This window comes from Podarcis tiliguerta (assembly GCF_965153285.1).
Source record: "Podarcis tiliguerta genome assembly, chromosome: 6".
In the NCBI taxonomy this organism is placed as follows: Eukaryota; Metazoa; Chordata; class Lepidosauria; order Squamata; family Lacertidae; genus Podarcis; species Podarcis tiliguerta.
Genome location: NC_139539.1, coordinates 32,950,420 through 32,976,884, shown reverse-complemented (window position 1 = coordinate 32,976,884; position 26,465 = coordinate 32,950,420). Strand labels below are relative to the sequence as shown.

At 40.2% G+C, this 26,465-nt stretch overlaps 1 protein-coding gene across 1 annotated transcript in view; it reads left to right on the top strand.

Annotated features, from left to right (window-relative positions):
- The first annotated feature begins 1,014 nt into the window (after window positions 1–1,014).
- PKP1 (plakophilin 1) overlaps window positions 1,015–26,465 on the top strand; it is a 46,036-nt gene continuing 20,585 nt past the window's right edge. The window contains exons 1-3 of the mRNA XM_083444355.1: window positions 1,015–1,531; window positions 14,825–14,925; window positions 25,428–25,846. Of these exons, the coding sequence (XP_083300481.1) occupies window positions 1,315–1,531; window positions 14,825–14,925; window positions 25,428–25,846 (737 nt within the window). The 5' untranslated portion in view covers window positions 1,015–1,314. The remainder of the gene's footprint in view (window positions 1,532–14,824; window positions 14,926–25,427; window positions 25,847–26,465) is intronic.

Below are 26,465 nucleotides of genomic sequence, written 5' to 3'. Positions count from 1 at the left end.
GCATAATTTTCCCTTACTATACCAGACCTCTTAGTGATCTTTTGAACCCCAAATCCACAGGAGTGGCAAAAGCCTAAGCAGGTGAAAGCATAGTGGGGGGGGGGGGCAAGATTCAGTGACACCCACAGAAACCTTAAAGTAGGCTGATAACTCTTTTTCAAGATCATTTTGCAGCAGCTGTTTTAGAGCATTTATGGCACAGCCCATGTGGAATTCAGGCACGGTTCCTCTTTACTCTCTGCAATCAATATGTCTGGAATTGTTTTGTGGATTAGCAAGGAACACCTGATTGCTAATTAGTGACCTAATTTGGAGCATGGGAAAGAAAACAAAGATTCATTCAAAGATAGGGACGGGGTGAAATTCAATTCAGTTTGCATTGATTAATGAAGCAATACGCAGAACAATACACAAACTAAAATGCAACCATTATTCAAAATGTACGCTTCTCCAAATTTTGCAGCAGTTTTTCAGCCAATCAATGGATGTATACACAAAATGCATATACTTGGATAAAGTCAACATAAAATGCATATATTCTTAAAAACAGCACACAAAAATACATTATATTAAGGGAAATGGCTTTGCAGAAATATATGTATTAGGCAGAATTTCATGCAAAGACATGCATTTTAGGATAAACTTGCAGTAAAATGCTGCTGAATGTTCACAAGGACTGAAATATTCACTAACTGATACGGAAATGTGGAGAACAAGATTGGAAAAAGGAAAAAACTGCAATTGACAGATTTGCCCATCCCTATTCAGTGTAGGAGGTATTAACCAGGTGCAATGAGGGAAACATGCCAAAATTAAAATTATTCAGAGCAATCATTTTTGTCAGCGATAGAAAGGAGAAGATAAAATTATGTAAGATGCAACCTCGATGTTACGTTTTACCCCACACTGCCCACCTGCCATGGTTGCTAATCCTCTGCTACATTTATGTTAACTTTTCAAAGCACAGTCACTTAAATAGCAGCAGCAACGCGGTCACCAGCTCTCTTGCACCTGGATGAGTGTCTTGTGTTGCCTTAGATCTGCAAGCAGAGTACAGAAGTGGGTGTGTGCAGACATAGTCTTCAGGCTGTATATCCAGTCTAGCAGAGGGCGTGCCTGCTCACTCACACACAGGAGAGCAGAGTGTGGGGAAAGAGCAGCTGTCAGCAGACGGACGTATGGCAAGGAGGGCTCCCTGACATTCTACACCCAAACAAGACCTTTTTTTTTTTGGTACTGCTGTTTCTGTTTTGTTTTTTAAGTCGCAAAAGAGAGACAGGTGACATCCCACCCACTGCCACCCCATCTGCAACCATGCTTCACTCTCCTTCTCCACTGAAAACAGCACTGGCTTATGAGTGCTTCCAGGACCAGGCCAATTCTACTCTAGCGTTGCCCTCGGATCACAAGCTGAAAACTAGGGGGACAGGAAAACAAAGGGTCCAGGAGCAGGTGATGATGACGGTGAAACGGCAAAAGCAAAAGACCTCCCTTTCATCAGCATCGAATGCAGCAGGACACTCCAACCGAGGTAAATACCTATCACTGCTTGATTAACAAGGGATGACCGCTGAGTGTGAGAAATTTGGCTGTACAGCGCTTGCCCCATCTGATGGTTCTTTGAGCTTAAAAATGTGTGGTATTGGGCATTGTCCATTGGAGTCAATACAGCTGGTTTCATTTGGTTCTCTTGGCAGGTTTGTGTTGTGGTGATACCAAGGAAGTTTTGCAACATCTTGAGGGATAACTAGGGATTTGGGGCTCCCGGTCTCAGTAGTTTTGCAGCTTAGTGCCAAAATGGTTTCAAGATAGGCCATGGGAATCTAGTTAAGCTGAAGGACTTTGATTTGGATTGTGTAGGTTGATTTGGAATTGCAAGGTGGTGCTAAGAGCAAATGCTTCTGCTTTGAGATGAAATAGGTTGGAGCTGAACATCTTCTAGCCAGTTTCATCCTCAAGATTCCCGTAATTCTATCGTGAATGGCTGGTACAATTTTGCGAAAGTTAACCACAGATAAATTCCATGGACTTCAGCAGGAGAGGAAACCATTCCAATTTAGAGTCATGAAATCATAGAAGTCAAGCAATTCCCACTAAAACCAATGAGATTTGTAATGCACAATTTAACTTAGATCCAAGGGTTTGATATTATCTGGAGTCTTGACAGCATTTCAAGTCTATTTATCTACAAATTGGAAATGGTATGCACCCCAGCAGGAAAGTTGTCTGGTTGAAATAAAGGCATGTCCATAGATCTGCTGTGACTGTCAAACAGAGAATGTTGTTACTACTTATTTGCACCACTGATCTAAGTACTCTGTAACTTTCCAGACAGTGAAAGAATATTCAACATTAGTCATTCACGGAGCAGACGTGCTGAAACCAATAGATTTACATAACCGAAGTCTATTGATTTCAATAGTACCTCCAGAAGTATAACTTAGTTGGATTTAACCACCCCCTGGTTTTTATTTTACAGCTCATGTGTCAACTTCTGCATACCTTAAACTGCAAATGATCTTGAAAAACACACATACACACATATATCAATTAAGCAAAGTGTGTGGCTTTGTGCTTTTTACATCACTGTTCTTAATTAGTGCTCTAAGATTATTGAGCAAACCCCAAAGCCTTGCCTTCTGTCTCCCCAGTTCATGACATTGTTATTCAAAGAATGAGGTTTTTAAAAATCTAATTTGGGAGCACTTTAACACACACCTTCTTTTTGTATGAGACAGTGAAGTTTCATGATTTCAAGCTGCTGCTGCTGCTGCTTTTGAAAATCTTTGGGAGTGAATCATTCAGGCTAAAACCACATTTATAGATGTACTTTGTATTTTCATGACTCACATCTTGAGGAATTTATACTTAAAACTACTCATTGTAGGGAGATTGTGAGAAGCAACTAACTATGTGAATTAAGAATTCTAAAATGAAGCAGAATGCCAGGTAGTTGTGCATTATGTCCCTGGTGGTCCTTAGGGATAGCCAACAAGACATGCCACTCTTGTCTGCATGGCAGGACACTTGGCTGAAGAACACTGTGGAGCTGTGTCTTAACATCTTATCCGTGTGTGAGATAATTTGTCCTTCATATCTCAGACTTGAGAGCCAGACCCATGGCCCTGTAAATTTCAGCTCATTTCGGAAAGGATAAGACTCCATTAAAAGCAAAGAGTGAAGTAATGTGTGACAAGAAGCAATTGTCTTTGGCATTTCTTTCATTGATATCCATATATTCCATGATCAAAATAGCAAAGGATTCTATCAGGAAAGGCTATCCTCTGTGTATCCTCTATGCATAGCAAGGCAAAAGGATTTGCCTATGGTCACTCAGCAAAGCTATGCACAACTGAGTGTGGATATAAACCCCTTGATGTTCTGTTACATGAAAGATTTCAGGTTACGTGAAGGATTGCCTGTTGCTTCATAGACCAGTAAGATCACTTGGATCATCTGAGGAAAGTTTACTTGGGGCTCTGACCCTATCAAATATCACAGGGTGGTGACCCCAAAACAGGCTTTTTCTGTCATTGGCCTTGTATTGCAGAATGCCCTTCTGTCCGTCATACACAAAGCATCATCTGTTAGCAGCTTCAGACTTCCTGTGATGATATACCTTTTTATCCAAATGTTCCCTGACCCACAAAATTTGGACTGTCATTTCTGAATTCCTGTTTTCATCTGTTTTTATTTAATAGGGTTTTATGGGTTTTTAATGTTTTGTCTCTGTTTTTATTGTACTGTTTTATTGGTTTAATGCTATTTTGTATAATACTTAGAGGGTTTTTTCCAGGCAGTTTAAAGACGCTTATAAACAAATAATTGTACCCCAAACAATCCTCCTGGGATTAAATAGGCCACCTGTCTATTCACAATTGGGTTTGATAAAACAGTGTGCTCCTTGTAACTCATATCTTTTGCACCAAGGCTATCATTTGTAAGCAACTTCTGTTATAGTTAAGACTTCAGTTGGTTGGTTAAGTGTTATGGGAAAGTGGCTTAGCTAGTTTTTAGAAATGTGACAATTTTTATTCAAGAGATAAATAACAGTTACTTAGATCAAGGCCCCTTGGATGTTCTGGGCTGCTATTGCTGTCATCCTTGTTGCGCTGGCTTGGACTGATCGGTGTTGAAGTTCAACAGCGAACTTCTGGAAAGACACTTTGCGTATGACTTTTTCACGTTTGAGAGACTGGGTGAAAAAATTATTTGCTCTTGATGTACGTGCTGAGGAGAAAATATTCACCATGACCCAGCACATTTGTTGGGTGTTAAAATCCCATGCTAGCTACACAATTTTTCCAGCGAATAGATTGATTTCCAAGTTGGAAAATAATACTATCTGAGTTGGCTTTCATAAACTTGGGATACTTGGTTTGCTCTGAAAAGCTTGTACCAGCAACCTTAGTCTATGAGAACAGGAGTGGTTAGTTGCAGCACAGATTGAATCAAACATCAGATATTCTCAGCTTTGGCTTTGGGTATCAAGGAGAACTCTGAAAGACATGGCTCACACTTTCTTTCTTTTTGATCACATATGCATCTGAGGCCGAATTTTGTCTTTTTAAAATAAAAAGCAGTCTAATGTGGCTTTATTTGAGAGCTGCAGAGTGTGAAAGTGAAGTATTCATTTCCCCATTCCACTCCTTTAGTTTGTCTACCAAAAATTGCCCCCTCTCGACAAGCTGTTTTCTGATCTTATGGGATATGCTAAGGATCATTCCTTTGAGTTGCTCATCTCCTTGTGACTGACTCCTTATTTCTTTTCCAATATGAATGGGAAAGGAACTTGGGGTTGAAGGACAAATGGCGGGCAGGGAAGGGTTAAAGCAGTCCCTCCCTCATTATTCATCAGCTTCCAACCAGAGCTTTCCAAGGCTGCTTTTCAGTTTTAAGAAAAGCACTGGGGAAAGAGACACAGAACTCTGTGCGGAGAAGAAGGTGTCAGTGCTTCCAGATGAGAGCTTAATATTTTAAACAGCCATTGAGATATAATTGAAACTCCTGTCACAAAGAGAAAAACTCCACAATCTTTTTGCTTTTAAAATAATTTATTGGATTGTCCACTGGGAAGAGTAAATCTGGATTAAACGAGGAAAAGTCCTTGCTGACATTTTGATGTCAACAATGTTGCATGGATGCCGCAAAAAAATAAAATGAAATAAAATAATTGCACACATGAAGAGCATGCCATCCCACAATAAATACCCACCTGGAAGCACCCTGCATGTTTAAAAAGGCATTTCAGGATACCAATACAGCAACAATTGGAATTTGTGTTTATTATGTTAGGTCTACTTTTTATGTAAGAATGACGGCTTAGTGGGATCAGCTAGGCGGATGTTATCTAGTAAAAACAGAAAACACAGTATCTTAAATCCATCAACATTTGTTTTGAGCAGTAACCCAAAGTATTTATTTCTATAATTTACATTAAATTCAATAAAATTATTGCATGTTTTCTAAAAGAATCAATATTTCAATTTTGACACAATGCTATTCCTATGCAGTGTAGACTTGTTGAAATTAATGAACACAGCTAACTTGGGTCCATTAATTTCAGTAGATCTACTCTGAGTAAACCTTTAGTGAAAATATGTCATCTGCTTTCTAACATAATCTCCTTTAGGAGTTGTAGATGAATCCCACAGACCTTCTGTTCCTGAGAAACAAAATGGTTTCATGCATTGGTCTTCTATTAGATGTTGTCCAGAAAATACCAATACCCCAAAAGAATTCTTTTTTAGGCTGGATAAGGGATACACACCCTTTTCAAATTAATTGTACATTTGCAAACTTATGATTTATGGGAGGATAGTATTTGATGGATGTAAAGTTCATAAAGTGGTTGTGTAACTAACATCTGAGCAACAGTAAGTTACTAAAATTGGATGGCAATCTCTCTAGAATGCTGATGGAACACAGATAAGAAATTGCAGAGAAATAGCTGTTGCTGGCAGCCTGCCTGCCTGAAAGGTTGCCAACATAAAGTGCAAAAGAAGTGGAATCCAAAATTAAGCCTAAATTGAGCATCTATCATAGAAGTAAAAATAATAACTAAGAACAGAATTATTACATTGGAGTAGACATAGGTGACTGACGTCATTGTAGAAAAGGAAATAACACAGTTTTTCTCAATGGATAGATTCGTAAGGGTAATAAAGTCCATTAATTTTCAGAAAGCTGTCACAAACTCAGTTTTTATAGACATTTTAACAGTCCCTGGATAAAAGGAAGCATTTGTGTGTGTCATGATGTCATGATGATTGGTTTTAGATTAACTGTTAACTGTAGATAGCTTGTTGAACAATGTAGATAATGTTGAACAAGACAGATAAATGGAAATTCTGCAAATGGAAAGCATGGTAGCAAGATAGCATCTTTGGTGAGCAACGGCAGTTTGCATAATGTACAAGGAGAGAGGGAAGGAGGATTTTGCCTTGGTCAATCAATAAATGTGAGCTTCCGATGATGTAAATGGCTATTAAACAGAATAAAATCAAGATTTGTGAATTTAAGGAAGTCGTATTTTGGGTTTTTTCTTAGCCTTTCTTTTAAGGAGTTGCTTGTCATTGATCAGTGGCATCTTAAGTTCATTTTACATATTGAAGGTAAAAAAGTATTATACTTTGTATATGTATAATATTATATATATTATACTCTGGTAAAATGAGTATTTGGCCAATAGTCAATCTTGTCTTACTGAAGTGTGAATCTGTATGCTACCTGTTTTAAGCATATATATTATACTTTATATTTTTACATCTATCAGGCCAAATGTAAGCACTTGCAATGCTTCTTTAGCTACCATGGGAAAATTTCAACCACGGAATTTGAACCATTGAAATAAATGGAAATTAAGTGCACATGTCTTGCTGAAGCTTACCCATAATGCAACAAGAATGGTAGTGGCTCTGTAGTGCTAACCTGGCCCCACCAATCTCCACCTCCCCTTTGTGCAATTGACATTCCACATTAATATAATGTATTTGCATTCATTGCAACACACACTAGGCTTTGTAGGTTAACTCAGTTCTCAGTTGGTTGTATATACATATGAAGCGTAACATTTTTAAAGCAGGTGTCCCACCCCCCACCCCCATTGTGCAGATTAGTATAATTTTTAGATGCTGAACAATAATAATATTGGTGATACTTGCAACCCCTCACATTAATGAAAGGAATCCATAAAGTATTTGTTTATTTTTCTGGAAAGTGTTACTAATGACAAAGGCAAAAAGAAAAGAAGTATGTGAACTAAGTACAGTGCTACCTCTGGTTACGAACTTAATTTGTTCCGGAGGTCTGTACTTAACCTGAAACTGTTCTTCAGCTGAGGTACCACTTTAGCTAATGGGGCCTCCCACTGCCGCTGCACCACCAGTGCGCGATTTCTGTTCTCATTCTGGGGCAAAGTTCTTAACCTGAGGTACTGCTTCTGGGTTATCAGAGTCTGTAACCCGAAGTGTTTGTAACCTGAGGTGTTTCTAACCTGAGGTACCACTGTAGACAGAAAGTATCATCGTGCTTCTTCGACTGGTATCTTCCAGATTTACAGCTAGAGTGGAGTAGAAGAGGTCAGATCTTTACTAATGCTTGGGAATGTAGATATACTGCCTATCATGGCTGCAAGGGATGAAACTGCAGCACATGAACTCAGACTCTGCACTTTTGGAGACAATATGGCACACCTTGGTCAATGCTATATGGTTCATGTGCAGATTAGGAATGTATGAAGCTGTCTGATATTGAGTCATGCCATCGGTCTGCCTAGTTCAGTAATGGCTACCCTAACTGGAAGCGACTCTCCGGGATTTTAGACAGGGTTCTCTCCCAGCCCTACCTGGAGATGCTGGGGATTGAGCCCTTCCCCAAATTGTGAGGGGGATCCTTAGATAGTAATGCCATTTCATGACTCCTCCACAACAACAACAACACAGGCAAGTAGCATGAGGTGAAAATTGTGTAGAACATCCACAACACCATATAATTTAAGCTGAAAATCCATATAGAAGGACTGAAACTACAGTGGTACGCTTCAGGTTACATACGCTTCAGGTTACAGACTCCGCTAACCCAGAAATAGTGTTTCAGGTTAAGAACTTTGCTTCAGGATGAGAACAGAAATCGTGCTCCGGCGGTGCGGCAGCAGCAGGAGGCCCCATTAGCTAAAGTGGTGCTTCAGTTTAAGAACAGTTTCAGGTTAAGTACGGACCTCCGGAACGAATTAAGTACTTAACCCGAGGTACCACTGTAGATATTTTTTGATATGTTAAGAATTTAAATAGTGTCAAAGTCTCTTAGGGTGTGTCACATGCTTCAAAGATCAACATCTTTTGAGTGCTCATTGCCTCAGAACATTTGTGCATAGTTTAGGACTTTTAAAGAGAAATAACATTTGTTTCACCCAAATGCTGGCCATTTACATATTTTACAACCCTGTTTTGCTTTCACATTGCATTTTAGTCCCTTTTGCTTTTAGTTATTGCAATCTTTCTTTTACTCAGAAATGCATTGGGATAATGAATCACTCACTGTGCACCTCTCTTCATTTTTCATGTTAAATGCACTAATAACACACTATAGCACTGTGTTGCTACTATTAAATGTTTGATTTTTTAAACCAGGTTTTTAAAAATGCAGGGCCACTGGGGGTTTCATGAGAGCCTTGCAGTGCAATATTATACATGTCTACTCAGAAGTAAGCCCAATTGGCTTCAGTGGGACCCATGCAAATGAGTAGAGGATTGCACAATACAAAATACTTGGTCTCACAACACCAATTACTGTCAGCTGATAACAAAAATGAATTCTAGTAATGTGCAGAAAGGTATGGAGAATGCCTACATGTGAGATTCCAGATGTGTGTCCTTTCCTTCAGTACCATCAGGATTCCTGGACAGCTGATATCTTTCTAAACATGAACTGTGGCTTAATCTTTGTCTATCACTTTCCATTTCAAAGATAAGGTTAACCAGCTGGATAGACACACGTCTTTATAAAACACACACACAGCAATCCAGAGCTATAGGTATGCTGCAAAGTACAAACACAAGTCAGCTTGCCAATATTTGTTTTCAGAAATTCTGGCAATTCAGGCTAATCGCCTCTTTCTTCAACAAGTAGCAATGTTTTTTGAAAAAGGGATCAAGTTGTTTGTCTGCTTTAGTTTCTGGTTTTGTTGTTACGCTTTGTGGTTGCTCATTTCTGATGATGAATGCCATCTTAGTTCACAGATAAGGCAGAAAGCAATAATAGTAGTAATGAGAATAGTAATCATCATCATCTATCCAGATTGCGCATGCCAGTATGCAAAAGATTTGTCTAGATTTTAACATCTTATTCTCGGTCCACCCCTCCAATGGGATACCACACTGAGAGGTTAAGTGGGAGAAAAGATAAGACTCAACTTAGTGGAAGGGGGTTGGGTTCTTCTCTGGAGTGGCTTTCTTAGCTGAATGGTGACGGCGGGGAACAGTGCACATATGTGCAGGCCTAACACATGCAACTTTGCAAAATGGCACCAGCCACCTCCATGCACTTCTTATTAAGGGGCAGATCCCTACACAGTGCTGCAAACTTGACATATATTTACATTCACAGCACATTGCTTTATTACACTGTTCTACGAAACTGAACAGCAGAAATTACTCTGCTGAAGTTTTCTTTTTTAGGTTTCTCTGGCATCCTTCAGTTCTGGCAGGGCCTGTAAAATCTGACTGATCAGCAACCCTCATCTCCCGCACTCCAGAACCTTGTAAGCATCTGTCTGTATATCAAAGACCTTGCTTCTACAAGGGATTACGCATTACAGTAACTAAGTGAGTGGGCTGAGTTGTGCCATATATTTTTCTCCCTATTGGCATTATGGTGCACACAGGAAAGATGATTATGAATGAACCAGTATAGTTCTCACTGACAGTGTCTGGGTGGGAAATGGGACCCACTTTGTTGCATGTTGGGACCATACATGGTTCACTAGGTGAGAACCCAAATGCTTTCATGTATGTGTGACACCTGGTGGATTACTTGTGGGGACCTGATGAAATGAACACAAAGTCCTGTATGTGATTATAGCACTACATACATATCAGAAGAGTTTTGCCTTATAAAATTATTCCCAGAGGACTAGGGCAAAGAAATGTGTGAGTGTGATTTATAAGGCCAATTTATTTCTATAAATTCATCATCCATCATCATCATCATCATTTTGGGCGGCTCCCAACAGAACACTAAAAACAGAATAACACTTCAAACATTAAAAACTTCCCTAAACAGGGCTGCTTTCAGATGTCTTTTAGAAGTCAGATAGTTGTTTATTTCCTTGACATCTGATGGGAGGGTGTTTCACAGGGTGCGCGCCACTACTGAGAAGGCCCTCTGCCTGGTTGCCTGTAACCTCACTTCTTGCAGTGAGGGAACCGCCAGAAGGCCCTCGGCGCTGGACCTTAGTGCCCAGGCTGAACGATGGGGGTGGAGACACTCCTTAAGAGAGCAAGAGAAGGAGAAAATGCTGTTTTATATACTGGTCCTGTGACGCTATTCCCATCCCACAAAGGCAATGTGCTTTAGCATTGAATTTATATCGGGTTTAAGATATTTGTGAATGGGCATCATGTTCAGAAAATATACAGCACTACAAATTAAACTGCAATATCGGTAACCCACCAGAGTTCCACGTGCAGGAAAAATGCAGAGTGGGTTCTGTGCCCATTAGAATAACTGCAGACTAGAAAATGGATACCGAAACAGCATTTTTGCCTTACAGCAGCAACCAGTGAAGGAAATTAGGGCAAGAGACACTGATTTGCTCAAAGACAACTAGCTAGTTTCCTGGTTTACAGCATAATCCTAAGGACGACTGTGCAGAAGTAAGATCTGTTGAATCCAGTGTGGCTTACTCCCATGTAAGTGGGGCTGGGATTGCAGCCTTATAGTTATTTTATTGTTTCTGTAGTAGTAGTGTTTCCTATAGTTATACTAGGGCTTGCTCTGTGGGTATGTGAAATGTGAAAGTCAGATGCATTCCTTGAAGCGCTTGAAGACTTCTGCCAGGCAAATGCAATGAGTCAGGAATCCCTGGATGTGTCCACTTTGTATTTGTAGGAAATGGAGACATCTGTCAATTTCAATTTCTCTCGGTTTCTTGTTTTTCTTACATTAAGTTTGATTTCAACACATCTGCATGCTTTTTTTTTTAAGGCCTCACCAAAATTCATCATCATTTAAGTGCACATTTTTGTGGGCAATTTTGCTGAATATGCACATATTTCCATGCAGTTTTCCCTGTAATGAAGCATTTTTGTGTGTAGTTTTCACTAATAGGTGCATTTTTGTGCACCTTTCCCCACTGTACACACTTGTGTACCCATTTCTAGATTGAAGAACTACATTACAAAATCTTGAGAATGAATTTCAAAGAATAGCTGTGTTTCAGTTTGCATATAGTTTTCAGAAGTGTGAATTTCTCCCTTCCCTAATTTGGAGGCCCTTTATATATTTTCTGTAGCAAAAGCATCAAGCTGTTTCCCCAACAAACATTAATGCCACAGAAAACTGTGAAGCTACTCCATTATTTTATTTTACTACATTCCATCCATTTCTATTCCACTTTTCTTCCATCCTTTCAAGGCAGCTTACACAGAATGCCCAGGTAGTCTCCCTTGCAGGCAGTGACCCAACCCAAACCTGCTTAGTATTAGCAGTTAGTATCACTAGCCCATACTTAGCCCTTGCCCTGGGAGCATTATACTACATGTAATCAACGTTCCACGCAGGCTTTCTCAGCATAGTACATCCAGGCACTTTGAGAATGGAATTAACCCAGCCTCCTTCCTCCTTCTAGCATGTCTAATTTCAAATGGGTTTCTCTGTTCTCATAGAGCTAAATAATACACTTGCAAAAAGCTGGTGCAAAAGTGCTCTGGGCTGAAGAAACTTGCTAAGCCTGTAATGAAACTCCACCTTCTCTTCCCCTTCTACGGAGCACTTCTGCTGTTGGCCAGAAGGTTGCCCTCAGCCAAAGAACAACCTCCTAGAACAAAAGATGGCTGAAGGTTTAATTAAATTATATATATATAGGTTGTGTGGCAACATTCTCAGCTTCTCTCATATATTTATATATATATAAAACAACAAAGCAGTAAACATTATATTGCTTTACTAAGCTCTTTATGGATGTCCCATTAACTTCTTACATACTGGCATTATAAGACATGTTTCCGCCCCCCTCAATGGACATTTGAATAACTGTTCAACATTTATTTGTGTTTCCACTCACAACTGACATAATTGTGCATCATGTTGTGTTCTTGTTCAAAAACTCAGACTTGTATGAGAAGTATAATGCAGGTCTAAATAATTGCTGTGTGTCGTATGCACAATTAGCTTAATTGCAGAAAGGCTTGGGCATCCAATGATTATTTCCCCCCTATTGATCCAATGATATTTGTTCCAGTTCAGGAACAATTATCTGCAACAGCAAATACACAATTTCTGCATCAGGAGTGTTAAATTATAGGACGAGGTCCAATTAAGTCATACTCAGGGTAGAGCCATTGAAATCAATGGATGCAAATTACTTTAATTATTTCAGTGGGTCTATTTTGAGCATGACTAATGCTGGACATCACCCACAGTTATTTGCAGCATCATTGGGGCTGTTTCATATGTATGCACCAGGAAGACTTCATTCCTTTGCCTATGGTTTGACCTTAGAGGCCACAAATAGAACTTGTTTCTCTTTTAGAATTTTATATTTAGTTTGGCCACATATGAAGTAGTCATTAGTGGTGCCCCAACCCTATGTGGAGCATGGGTTGTATCCAATTCTCATCCTACTCAGAGGAGAGTCATTGAAATGAATGAGTATTACTTAGTTCTATTAATTTTAATTGGTCTATTCTGAGTTGGACTTTGCTGCTAATTTGTTGTTGATTACTAATAACTGAAACTCGGTGGATAGTAGTCAACGACATTTTACTCAGAGTAGACTCGTTGAAATTAATGGACCTAACTTAACATTTCATTGGAGTAAAATGCCATTGCATACAATGGACTTTGATTAACTGTTGACTTCATGTGCACCTCCTCTGAAGCAGTTGTTGCATGCCCCATTTCTCATAATTTTGGACATTAGTTTACATTATGCTGCCTTAACAGTTAAATATTACCATTTTGACAGCTTCCCATTTTTGTGGATGAAGAAGGTCAAGAAGGCATTGGTCAGTAATTGTACACTGTGCAAAAAATTCAAACAGAAGCAAAGTGAAAGTTGTGTAAATGAGCGCAGTTGGTAAGAATTCATTGGCAGGCATTTCTCCACTCCAGACTTCTGTGAGACAACAATATGTGCTAGCAAGCAGATCTATTTTTACAAACTAAGGAATAAATCCTATCAGCGTTACTCGTATTGAGCTTTTAGGTCTCTAGGGGCTGTTTGATAACTGGGGCACAGATTCGAGGGGGTACAATTTAAACTGTTGGGGGGGCGGGGGGAGCAGAAGGGCTGTCATATCATCAGGAATCACATTTCCTAGCCTAAATACAGTGTTCTGGGGCCAGAATATCATGTCAATAGCCTAGTTTGTAAGTGGGGTTTTTATATGATAGAAGTGACATGAGAAATCTCACTTGGAAATATACTATGGCATTTACCAGTCACCATTTACTATGCGATACATCATTTGGGAGGAATCTTATCATGTACTTAACACCAAGTTTGATGAGTTGTCTAATATCTCATCTGACCGGCTTGAGAGCTAAAACAAAATTCCGTACAAATTCAAAACATGGAAAAATTCAGAATTCAGCTTTTTGTTTAAAAAAAATTCTTCATAAGATAGGAGTCATGTGAACTGGCTCTTATTGTGGATGGAGGATAATTTCATTCATTTTTAAGTGAACCAGCCAAATTCATATCTCCAAGAAAAACACAGAGATTGGAACATAATTATTCCTCAGATTTTGCATTTATTTGAATTTTATGACATAATTTTTGGCTCAATAAATGTACCAGATGTGTAAAGAAAAGAAATATTTTAGGACAACATGCATTTGGCTGGCCTCAACCAGAGCCAAGGCTTTTTCGGCTGTGGCTCCGATCTGGTGGAACGCTCTGCCACAAGAGACTAGGGCCCTGCAGGACTTGACATCTTTCCGCAGGGTCTGCAAGACAGAGCTGTTCCATCAAGCCTTTGGCCAGGGCACAGCCTGACTCCCTCCTCTGGCAATCTTCACAGAACTCTAGTCCAATGGTTGCCATCAATTTGATTTGAATTAATTTTATAATGAAATGATTTTAGAATGTTGCATTATTTTATTGTTTTTAGCCGCCCTGAGCCCGGCTTTGGCTGGGGAGGGCGGGATATAAACAAAAAATTTATTATTATTACTACTATTATTATTATTATTAAGAAATGTGCACATTGAGATAAAATATGTGCATTTTGTAATAAAATATAGCCCACATTTAAAAACATGTTTAAATACAATTTAAATATGAAATTTGCAAATGTATTATTTTTAAAACTGGAAGATTAATGTGTGATGGAACAGATGTGTGAACAAACACCTGCAAAACTGCCAAGGACTGATCCATCACTAGTTCTCACTTGATGTAGGTTAATGGGCAGACATTGTGCCTAGTACAGCCATATCCATATCTTCTTGATTACTGTTGAGTCTGTTGTGCTTTACCTACTGGGTGGAGGGGGGGAGATTTATTTTCCTGAGAGACTAAACTTCAGTCACTGAAATATTCAATCAAATCAGGATTCAGAGTGCCTCCTTTTCACACCTAATTCTTTTGCTCTGCTTCCAGGTTCCATGTACGATGGTCTGGCTGATGGTCACAGCTATGGAACAGCCCGTGGTTCCTACTATGCCAAAGCTCACACAGGGAGCAACAACTGGGGACATGGGGTAAGGTTTTCTCTAAGAACCATGGGATGCTGATGGTGGGCAAGGGGAAAAACAGTGGTGGGGCTCTTCTGTCACCAAGGAATAGCTTTCTTCCTTGGAAAGGCAATAACTCATTTGAAACAAGAATGATTTGTCACTGTTATGCTATATGATGTGTTGTTGAATATAGTGACTCAGAACCCAATCAACTGGACACAGTGGTGGGGCTCTTCTGTCACAAAGCAAAAATAGCTTTCTTCCTTGGAAAGGCAATAACTCATTTGAAACAAGAATGATATGTCACTGTTATGCTATATGATGTGTTGTTGAATATAGTGACTCAGAACCCAATCATCTGCTTAGATTTGGGGTGGTGGCCTTTATCATTTATTTCCCGTTTCCCATTAATTCTTCCATGATCTCCTTTTCCCCCCTTTTCTTTTTTCTTCTCTTATTTTTCTCCTGTAAGCACTCTGCTGTATGAAGAAGCCCCTCATCACAGCTTTGCTAGCGTCCCAAGTCACATTTATATCTGTATCTTGATTTAAATTTATTTCAAAATAGTCCTTCAAAAGTTTTTCTGCCTTTTCCAGGGTCAATTGGCTGTCCAATAAGCTTTCATTTAGTCTCCATCTGAATGTTGAGTTCTGCTGTCCTTTTAATTCCAGATATACTGGATTATGGTCCGAGAGAGTCCTAGGTTGTATTTCTGCCCTTCTTGTTCTTATCAATATTTCTTCTGAGATCCATATTGAGTGAGTTCTTCCAGCAGACTGATTAGGCTCTGAGAAATGTGTAAATTGTCTTTCAAACAAGTGTTTATATCTCTGTACATCATTCAATTTAAAATTCTCAACCAGATTGAAAAGATTGATAGGTAGTCTCCCTTCTTTAGAATCTGATTTTCTTATTGTTCTGTCCATATCTAGGGAGAGAACACCATTCAAGTCACCTATTAATATTATTTTCTGGTCCATAAATTCAAACATTTCCCCCTCTAATGCTTTGTAAAATTCCGATTTCTTTTTAAATTTGGTGCATAAATCCCCACAATTACTATTTTTCCCCCTTGTGACGATACCTGTACCACTATCACTCGTCTCTTTTTGTCCTTATATATTTTTCCGTTTCAAGTTTTTCTTTTATATACATTATCATGCCTCTTTTTTTGCTTTCATCCGAAGAAACAAAGTCCAAACCCGATCTTTTATTTATTAACACTCTTTTATGTCTTCTAGCAGCATGTGTTTTCTCTAAACAAATTATATCCAGATTTTGTTTTTGTAAAATATATTCTATTTTGTTTTGCTTCTTTTTATTATTCAGTCTATTAATGTTCCAAATCAAATCCATTTCTCTGCATTATTTAGAGTCCTTAAGATTATATTTATCCTGTTCTCTTCGTCCTCCCACTGCTCCTTTTTCTTCATCATCTGGTTCAGGTCTCTTTGCTTTCAGCTTTTTCTTATTTCTTTCCCAGAATGTTTCTGCCTCACTTGGGTGTCTATATCTTTGTTTCTTTCCATTAAATGTAAATGAGATGCCTTCTGGGTATTCCCATCTATAACAGATCTCGTGTGTTTTTAGTGCTTCCATCAAAAATTTATAATTATTTTTTTCTCTCAAAATTCGAGCTGGAATTTCTTTAAGTATGATTATTCTTTGGTTGCCTATGTGCAGCCTCTTCTCAAAATTGGTCTGTAGGATTCTGTCTTTAATTATCCGTGAATTTAATGTCACCAGACAGTCACCTGGTAGTTTTTGAGCTTTAGCATAACTCAATTTTACTCTAAAAACTACATATTGACTCAGATCCCAATCATCTGCTTAGATTTGGGGTGGGGGCAGTCATGTAAAGCAGGGACTTGGCCTAGGCTACAAGTTCATTACCATGGGGGGCAAATTGAGGCTCAGTTGCTGGTCATGCTTGAAGACGTTTATGGAACTATATTTTTGCTGTATTTGTGCATTTATATTACATAGTATGTCAAGATCTCATGAATTTTGCCAGAGTCAAGCAGAAGCAATGTTTCAACAGAGCAAGCAGCATTGTGGAGTAATAAAGGAGGGGCGCCAGAACTTGACTAGAAACAAACCACAACTTTATTTTTATCTCTGTCTAAGATTACAACGGCAATGAAACTAGTGTGGAGGCAAGTGTGCTTAACTTCTAATCAGGCACCCAAGGAAACTGTACTGAGATGGCTGTCCTGCCACTCAAAATCAATCCCTGCCTTTCTGGCTCAATCCTGAGCCAGTCCCTATTTGCAATCCTACATGCACAAGCATTCTCCGCCCAGCAGCTTCCCAGTATTGCTGTGTGCAGTCCACCTCGTGCCTCCCGCTGACAGATTGTTGCAGAACTCCTGCTCTCTTCTTTCTTGTGTAAGTCACATTTAAGGATGGTTTTCACTGCCTTCCCAAGCTGCTTCTCATACACTCCTCCTCCTGTCACAGGAAATAGCCAGCTCAGCTTGGTTTCCTTGGCACTCTCACTAACCTCAAAACAAAAACAGTAGCCTTCGTAAACAAACAAGGAAGATGGAGAGCACACACCCCTCCAAAGATGAATCTCATTGCCCTAATGGAGAAGAACCACATCCTTCACTAACCTGGGTTGCCTAAATAATCACCAGCTGTGGGGGAACTTCCTATCCTGGAGAGCATGATGATGGGACAATAGGACACCCCACTGCATACCATGTTTCTCCCTTAGGCTGCCTTCTCTTCTGAGCAATTCTTTGATCATTCTCATTAATGAAACTTTTTATGTTGGCTTTGTCTCTTTGGGATATTGAAGTCGACAACATAACATAAGATCTCCCCTTCCCAGCAACAACAGCATGCGCTCAGCAATAAGTCTCAGGACAGAGTGCATATCTGTCCTGCACCTGCAATGAACAAAAAATTTTGCACTACATCTCTTGCTTGGTTCGACCATCAAATTTGTTAGCCTGATAAAGGGTAGAATTTGTGCAATGTCTTCCCTTCCAGTTTTCTTTTTGTATACCTTCTTCCCCTGATCTATTCTACAAAATGAAACACACATAACTGACATTTTCTTCACACACACACAGCCACAAAGTGTATGCAGATCATAGTGTAAGCATGCACACTCTCTTGTCTCCCAAATTCAATGTGAAAACTGGCTTCAAGCTGTTTCTCTGCCTCCTATAAAGCTAACTGAATGGGCATCATTGCTTTCCAAAACTCTGCTGCGTATTACATTCCGTAACCTAGGGAGAGATTCTCAGGAGAACATCTTCTCTCATTGCATGTGTCACTCGGCTTCTGTATTTCTTAGTTTCATTAGAAATATTTCTTTAATTAGTCATGGAAATGACTACTGCTGAAGCATGTTAAATCTTTTGTAAACGAGGGAATTTACAGGCTGGGGAGAACGACGGCTACTCATTGCAGAGGGCACGCCTAACAATGTACTGTATAAACTCAAAGTCGGTGATGCTGCAGTCAGACAGATTCAGGCAAACATGAGAGAAGAATCATGCTGTGCGAGTAATAAAGGAGGTGGGAGAGAGAAAGAATAATGGGAGATGTTGGGTGTTGGTTAAATCCACGGCTGTCTGCGTTTCCCATGACCGGGCCAGGTTACAAAGCTGCTGTTTTTCATGGCTCTGCAAATTGGATCCTGTTAAAACATTCAAATAGCCATCATCTAAATGTATTGTACTGTGATAACACTGTCCCTGGTAATCCTGTTTCACCAGTATTATAAGTCTGAGAGATGGAAAGGGAAATCTTTGTAATCTTCTGCCCATACTGCTTGCATCGGGGAATCCTCTGAAACTGGTTGGCTGAGCTGCAATAGTGACGTGGGATGCCACTGAGAGCTAAATTCTTTGCAGCCCAGCTGAGAAGGAAGGAGAATCGTCTGTTTATCTGGGGATTAAAGCATCATACCACCCAGACCGATAAATGAGGATCTGTACTGAGCATGAAACGTTTTTCCCCAGTCACCTTGCAGTGAGATTTATGCAGAACTGGATAATTTCAGAGTCAAATGCATTCTCATAACACCAGCCAGTTGAACAAAAATTGGTTTTTTAAAAACTTGCCTGTGATTGAGGCTAGTGTCAGACAATATGTCAGACATAGGGGTGTTTATTTATTTGTTTGTTTTTGTATATTAAACAATTCTGCCATGTGGATACCAGGGCAGTATGCAATAGATTGCACTATAAGATGACCAAAAAAAATTTATTTGTGAGTGTGAGAAGAAACGTTATCTGAATTCATTTTCACATTCTGATTAAATTATGCCAAAGCTGTCTTTGGATCAATTGATTAAAGAGAGCATACAAAATAACAAATTTTATAAATAAATAAATAAATAAATAGACACTTGGACATCTGTGCTTTCTGAAAGAAATGGGAAAGTGTCAAAGAAAAATATGAAAGTGAAGGGAAGAAATATTTCAAATCCAGACGATATTTTATTTTATTTTTACTGGTTATCCAAGTTTTTCTCTTCCAGTTGTGTGTAACAGACTGGAATGAGTGCATTTCGCAAGCAGGATCTAGGGTGTGCACAATACATCATTCAGGGTGGCACTCCATCATATTTCATTGCTTTGGCTTTCCCCTCTGGCCTGAGAGACACCTCCTCCCAACGTGTTTGTGCAATTTTATTTTTTTACCTCCACACCATCTGCTGCTCTAGAAGTAACTAAACCACCTGTAGTTTTTTTGTTCAGTTCCTATCTTTCTACTATATTCCTATCTTTTCTATAGCTTTGCTAGCTATAGAAATTGGAACCACCTAATAAGTAGGCTCATGAGTGGGTTCAATTCCTGTCTCTCCCATTGACCTATTCAGTTTCCAATTGTCTCTGTGTGTCTGTGTCTATATGTGCAGGTTGTGGTTCACTTTCTCCAGTTAGACAGGGTGGAGAATGATAGGGATCCACTTCTGAAAAGTTCTTGGTGACCACAGCCTCGCACAATAAAAATTATAAATGTATTATCATGTCACTTAAGTGCTTTGTGAATCATTTTGTTGATATGAACATTTACAATAATTGCTACTTACTTAACTCATGGGGGTGTTAATATATTTAATTAACCATGTTTTAAAAGGAAGATAGACTACATTTGACTTGGGGAGTGGCAAGTTGTGCACGCCTGGATTACTGAGATAATCCAACACTAAAGTACTGTACAAATTATTATTACTAAGTGGATGATGATTAATAAGGCATTAATATATTTTCCATCTACATCACCTAGATTGCTATGGGATCCTAAGATACACTGATGTTATGTTGACATTAACAAGCTGCTGATATACATTAGCAGAAATTGGATTGCTTGGCCTCAGTCATAGTTTAGAGCAAAATTTTAAAATCCCCATAAACTTCTGCCATCAGAGAGGAGTGCCATTGGTGGGCACAAGCTACTATCAGTGGTAGCCAGTAAAAGGTAAAGGTAAAGAACCCCTGACAGTTAAGTCCAGTCACAGAAGACTCTGGGGTTGTGGCGCTCATCTTGCTTTATTGGCCAAGGGAGACGGCATACAGCTTCCGGGTCATGTGGCCAGCATGACTAAGCCACTTCTGGCGAAACCAGAGCAGTGCATAGAAATGCCATTTACCGTCCCACCAGAGTGGTACCTATTGATCTACTTGCACTTTGACGGGCTTTCAAACTGCTAGGTTGGCAGGAGCTGGGACCAAGCAATGGGAGCTCACCCCATCGCGAGGATTCAAACCACTGACCTTCTGATCAGCAAGCCCAAGAGGCTCAGTGGTTTAGACTACAGCACCACCCACGCTAAAACTGAATCTATGGATCTACTGGGCCCAAAGCATGATAGATCCCCCAAGGAACCTAATTCTAATGCTTTTCAGCTGCTCTAGCCTGAAACAAAACAAATGTGAAAAACTTGCCCCTGCCAGCTGCCCTTGTTAGCCACGTGTTAGTGGATCTGACATTGACTGCTTCCATAGTGGTACTCAATAATTCAAGCGGTGAGAGATATTTGCTTAAAGCAGCCACCTTCTGTTGGAAATGGACAGTGGTGCTGGGGTCCGTTGGGACTGGTAGGGCAGGCAGGTCAACAGTGGGTGTAGCCAGAGTCATTGACAGGCAGAGCCAACTAATTCTGTCTTTGTCTGCATCCTTGTCCCTGCTAAGTTCTGCAAGGGACAACACTGGGACTCAGGAGAAAGAAGGTTATAGCCATTGCCATTACCTAGAGTTGTTGTAGTAGAAACAGGCAGCTGGAGGGCTGGCTGAAGGCAAGCTTAGGTTAGTGAGGCAATGCCCCTTCACCTAACAGGCCAACCTCAATTGCAAATGGACTTGGCAGAAGAATGCAGAGAGTCTCTTCACCAAATCAGTAGTTCCTTGTTTTTGGTGATCTTGGCATGCACACAAAGTTGGCAGCCAGAACCTGAGCCCATTCAAAAGGTTTGTTGAAAAGAGTGGATTGGCATTTAACCAGTCTGGAAGGTATACAGTATATGCCCAAACATATTTGTTTCATGTCAAGCTGCAAGGGTTCAACATGTTCAAGCATTCAAGCTTCCTTTGCATAAAGGGTTTTGTTTTGTGTGGAGGTGGGTTGGGATGGTGTCAGATGTGTTGATTTAGTGCTTTTGATACCCCACCATTTATTTATGGGCTCAAATACGATTTATGACCCACTTTTCAAGGAAATTCCATCATCAGGTGCTTTACAATATGGACATAAAATAAAATATAATTTGTACCATTTGAAGTTATCTATTTCGTAACACCAGTAAGAGCCATCACAAAAGCAACAAATAACCTAACAACTATCTAGACAAACAGGAACCATTTCCACAGCTTGATGTGCAGTAGCCAGTAAAGGCTATGGAAAATACTGGTTTAAGAAAATCAAATGGTGGTAGGGCTACTATGCTGATCCTCAGGGCCAGCCCACCCAGGAGGAAAGGTGAGGTGACTGCCTCAGGTGGCAAGATCTATAGAGGCAGCAGATCCTACTATCAACCTTACTCTTTGTTCCTGCTGTATATCTCCTCTCACACTTTCTTCCCTGGCAGGATAAGGAACACCATTTTGGGGTCCACCTTGGATGCCAAAATGTCTTGGTTCAGCTGTGCTAATCCTACTGCTAATTCCTCATCCCAGAACCAAACACAGACTGGGAAACTACCAGGACCAGTCTTGGTGGTACGGGCTAAATGAGAGATACCCAAAGGCTGTTATACTAAATTCTGCATGGCATTGTAGTCCCCTTCTCCATCATTCTACTTCTTGCACTTCAAGTTGAGTGCTAGCTTGATCAGCTATTTGCTGCTCCAGTGTTGACATTTGCTGCATTCAAACTATGTGGGCTATGTTCAAGGCTGTCTGATCTCGTTTGAATGGCTGGAGACTTACCTTGGCTACACTCTTTTTTTTTTTTTTAGTAAGTCATACACCTTTATAGCAGCAAAAGAGAGAATAATAGAGAGATAGCAACTTGGCACAGACGTTGAGTCCCTGGGGCAATTGCAGCTAACAAAAGCTAGCTATTATGCTTCCATTAAAGACTTAACATATTATTTATGTAAGGCTTCTGTTTTCTTTTGCATTTATTCACATCAAGTGTCTGGAAGGAGAACAAACAAAAAAGACGTTTGTGCACAAGTGTGTTTGTACACTGTTCATTTCGATGTGTTTATGAGAAGGAATTATCAAGGGGGGTATCCTGAATTTTGGAATGGCAGGCTCCTTTTCTGTGCTATTGAGCTGTTAACATGTTCTTCTTCCCAGTGAAGCTTGGGAGCTGTGGATGCCAAGTTATTAGCTCTGGGAAGACACCTTTCTGCTAAACAAGTTCTTAGAAACAAGTCAATGCAAGCACAGCTTGGGTGGAGTGAGATGCACAAGATTTATCCTGCAGAGATGTGGAAAAACAGCTTCTATGGTGTTAAAAGAACCTCATTATCAAAACCAATGTTTGAATTTTGCTATAAACTGAGCCCTGATATCACAGGCTCCAAGGTTCTGCATCTCATTCTTTCCCAAGATTCTAGCTGATGGTTTGTTTTTTAATAGACAGCATTGCAGTTTGCTATTTTATCCTGACCGCGTAAATCTACTTTTGCTCTTCATCTTTCTTTGCTTTTTTTCTTTTAAACTGATATGCCATGTCAGATAGCAGATGGTCTCTCAGTAAGATGGACAGGAGAGGGCCATAGCTTCTCATGTTTATCAGGAAAGGACAACAAGGACACATTCCTGTCAGGGCAAGCTTTGTGTCAGCAAAATGCTTCCCTGAGTTTGGAAGACTAAGGCATAAATTTGTGTGCATTTTAACTGGAATAGTACTCTACACAAGGGAGAAGGTCTCAGAGAACCCCACTGAATCCCAGTGATCCAGTAGAGCAGGCTTCCTCAACCTCGGCCCGCCAGATGTTTTGAGACTACAATTCCCATCATTCCTGACCGCTGGTCCTGCTAGCTGGGGATCATGGGAGTTGTAGGCCAAAAACATCTGGAGGGCCGAGGCTGAGGAAGCCAGCAGTAGAGCAAAACTGGTGCCCATGCTTAAAAAACAAACTCTGAAGTTATGACATTAACACTTTGGTTGAATGCATCATGTTAGGGACATAATTAGCAGCTGTCTCACAGACACTTAGGACTCAGCTAGATTGGTAAAGAAAAAGCGTTGTATATGCGATATAAAACTGTGACACCAAATGGCACTGTGTGGTCCTGTCTTTCCCTACTGGATTTTCCTGTATGAGTTTACAATGCATTTAACTGTAACGCTTCTTTGATGTGTCTAGATCTAGCCTTAATATGTGTGCTAACTGAAAGCAAAACTCCTAGAGAAGACAGTGGGATTTACTTATCCTGAGTAAACTCTGTGGGATGCTGCTGCAGATTCTGGTTTCGCTATTTATTTATTCCATTTCTAAAACCTACCCTTTAGGCAGAATGCCTCGTGAAGCAGCTTACAAATATTTGTAGTAGGTCCCTGCCCTCAGGCTCACCATCTAAAAGGACATGATACATGAAGAAAAGGGGGGTGGGGAAAAGGAGGAGAAAGCACAAATTATTGTTACATGGATACATGGTTGTATATTCTGCTTGAAATGTGTGGTAAAAGAGTAACCTTCAAATGAGCACACAAATAGCCTTGGACTGAATGAATCCATATTAAGGTGGATTTTTAAGAGAGCTACTTTGCCAGAGAGGGTTAGAGATACTCTAATCTTGAAGATGGTTCAACATGTTTACACTGTAGGCCAGGACATACTTGAGATTCTTCACAAATCCAAATTTCTGAACATATGTTCATTAAGTAGATGCAAAAAGCCTCAGTGAGGTGGGAAAAAAATGAGAATTTATTAGGAAGTTCTTAGATTGCTGCACTGAACTTCAGTGAATTGCTGAGACAGCTCTGGCCTTGTGGTTGCAATTCTCTATTTTATTTGCCCTTCCTGTCCTTTCCCCTCTACTTTGTGGTTGAGAGCGGAGGGGTAAAAATACACTCTGTTCATATTAATGTGTAACGCTGTGATGAGAAAAATCCCGAGGGGTGCTGAGTAGAGTGAAATTCACCAGCAATGTGAAATGACTTGCTTTAGGCAGAACCATTATGAGACTAGATGAAGGCAGGAATTGGTTTCATCCAGAGCAACCTAAACTCTCCTTCTACCAGATGTGTGTTTGTGTGTTGGATTAGGAGGTGCTCCAGCCAATTCTGGCAGCCTCCCACTGGCCACCAGTCTCATGGAAGGCTTTGCAGTATCCTTAAAGGGGTGTTTCACATGTGGGGATGAGCTAGGCCAGGATCTGTGGCACAGCTGTTTGGGGATCCAGGCCCCATTGCTGCACCAGCCTGATTCAGGCCTGATCATCCTGCTCCCTGCCCCTTTCGCTATAGCTTTCATGAGTAGGAGGACTGTATGGCTCCATAAAGCAGCACTGGTGGGGTGTGGCAGAAAAAGAGTGCCTCCTATATGGTGCAGAAAGCCTTAAAAAAATATTGGCCCAAATCTTGGTGATGGGTGTGCCATGTGGACTTTGCTTCAGGTAGCAAAATGTCTTGGGCTGTCACTGCTTCTACTGAACATGGCTCATTCATTCTTCCTATCAAAGGTAACGAGTGGAATGCTACATTCGATTAGGGTGTTTACTTATGCATCCTCCAGATAGAGGAAATAAATAAAATTTGCATAGGATATTCTTGTATAGAGATGCATTTTTTGGGGAAAATAGATATTCTAATTTAAATAGAAGGGAATACTGATCAGTGTGCTGACAAGTAGTAACTGTTGATGGGCAATGTCAAGGCCCCTGCTTTGCCTTCTTTGGGTACTTCATCTTTAAGCTGGGCTTGGAATGGACAGCCCTTCGAATGGAAGGTTGTCCAGTATAAGAGCACATGGCCACTCTACTTTCATTGGACATGGTGCTCAGTACCTCTCAGGGATCTAAGTGGTCTTTGTAAAGCAAGTGAAATTCTAACTTTGATCCTTGTATTTCCTATTCTTCCCCTTCTCCCTCTCCCCAATCTCCCTCAGCTGTACAATGGAACCCTCAAAAGAGAAGCTGAGAACAAACGCTACAGCTCCTACAGCCAAATGGACGGCTGGGGCAGCCGGAACTACAACAAGGTCTGTAGCCCAACTGTTCCTGGCAGTGATTACTGCCTTGTGCAGACTATGAAGAGTAGCCGGAGTGAGCCAGACCTCTACTATGACCCTCCAAGAGGCACGCTGAGGAGAAACCAGAGTGGAAGCCGTGTGAATCACAAGACCAGTATGCATCGCCATAGCCTCTACAACAGCACAAGCAACAACCAGCATGGAATTACAACTGCAACAAGGCCAAACAAAGTAGTTCCAGTCCGCAGCCCCTCTTGCACCTCTGCCAGCATGGTCTATGTACAACCTGTTGCTAGCAGCAAGCAGGATGCAGTCTATGGACAGGTTAACTCAAAGTAAGTTCTCATGTGTGTCCTTTCTGCTTGTGATTTCTTCTTCATGGTATGCAGGGCAATTTACTTGGTTTTCATCACCATGCACAAAGAAAGGTTTGCCAATTCTGAATCCCATCAGAACCTTATTCTGGTTTTTTGCCTCCTGATTTTTTGATGTGGCTTGTATGAATCAAGACTTGAGTCATTTAGTTTGCAATCCTAAACAAGCTGGACTAGACACAATGGAGCTTCTAAGTAACCATTCATAGGATTGCACTGTTTGGATCTCAGTTGGAAAGGAAGAATTCTATGTTAAAGAATCTAACTTGACACCACATTTAACAGATCATTCATCTGTGACACTAATAATGGCAGTCAGATATTCAGCACCAATAACATATGTCTCTTCTCTATCTGTTCTTCCCAAGTAAAGAGTTCTGAACTAAAGGTTTAAGTGAGGTTCAAGTAATTAGTTTAGCCTACTAGTGGTAACTTTAAAATGTCTTAAGCTTTGGAGTAAAGAAAATTCCAGTGAAAACTGATGTATTGACCCTTCAGTTAGATTTATTCTGTGAACAGCCCTGAGACTTGCAGGTATAGGGCAGTTTTTATTTTATTTTATTTTATTTTATTTTATTTT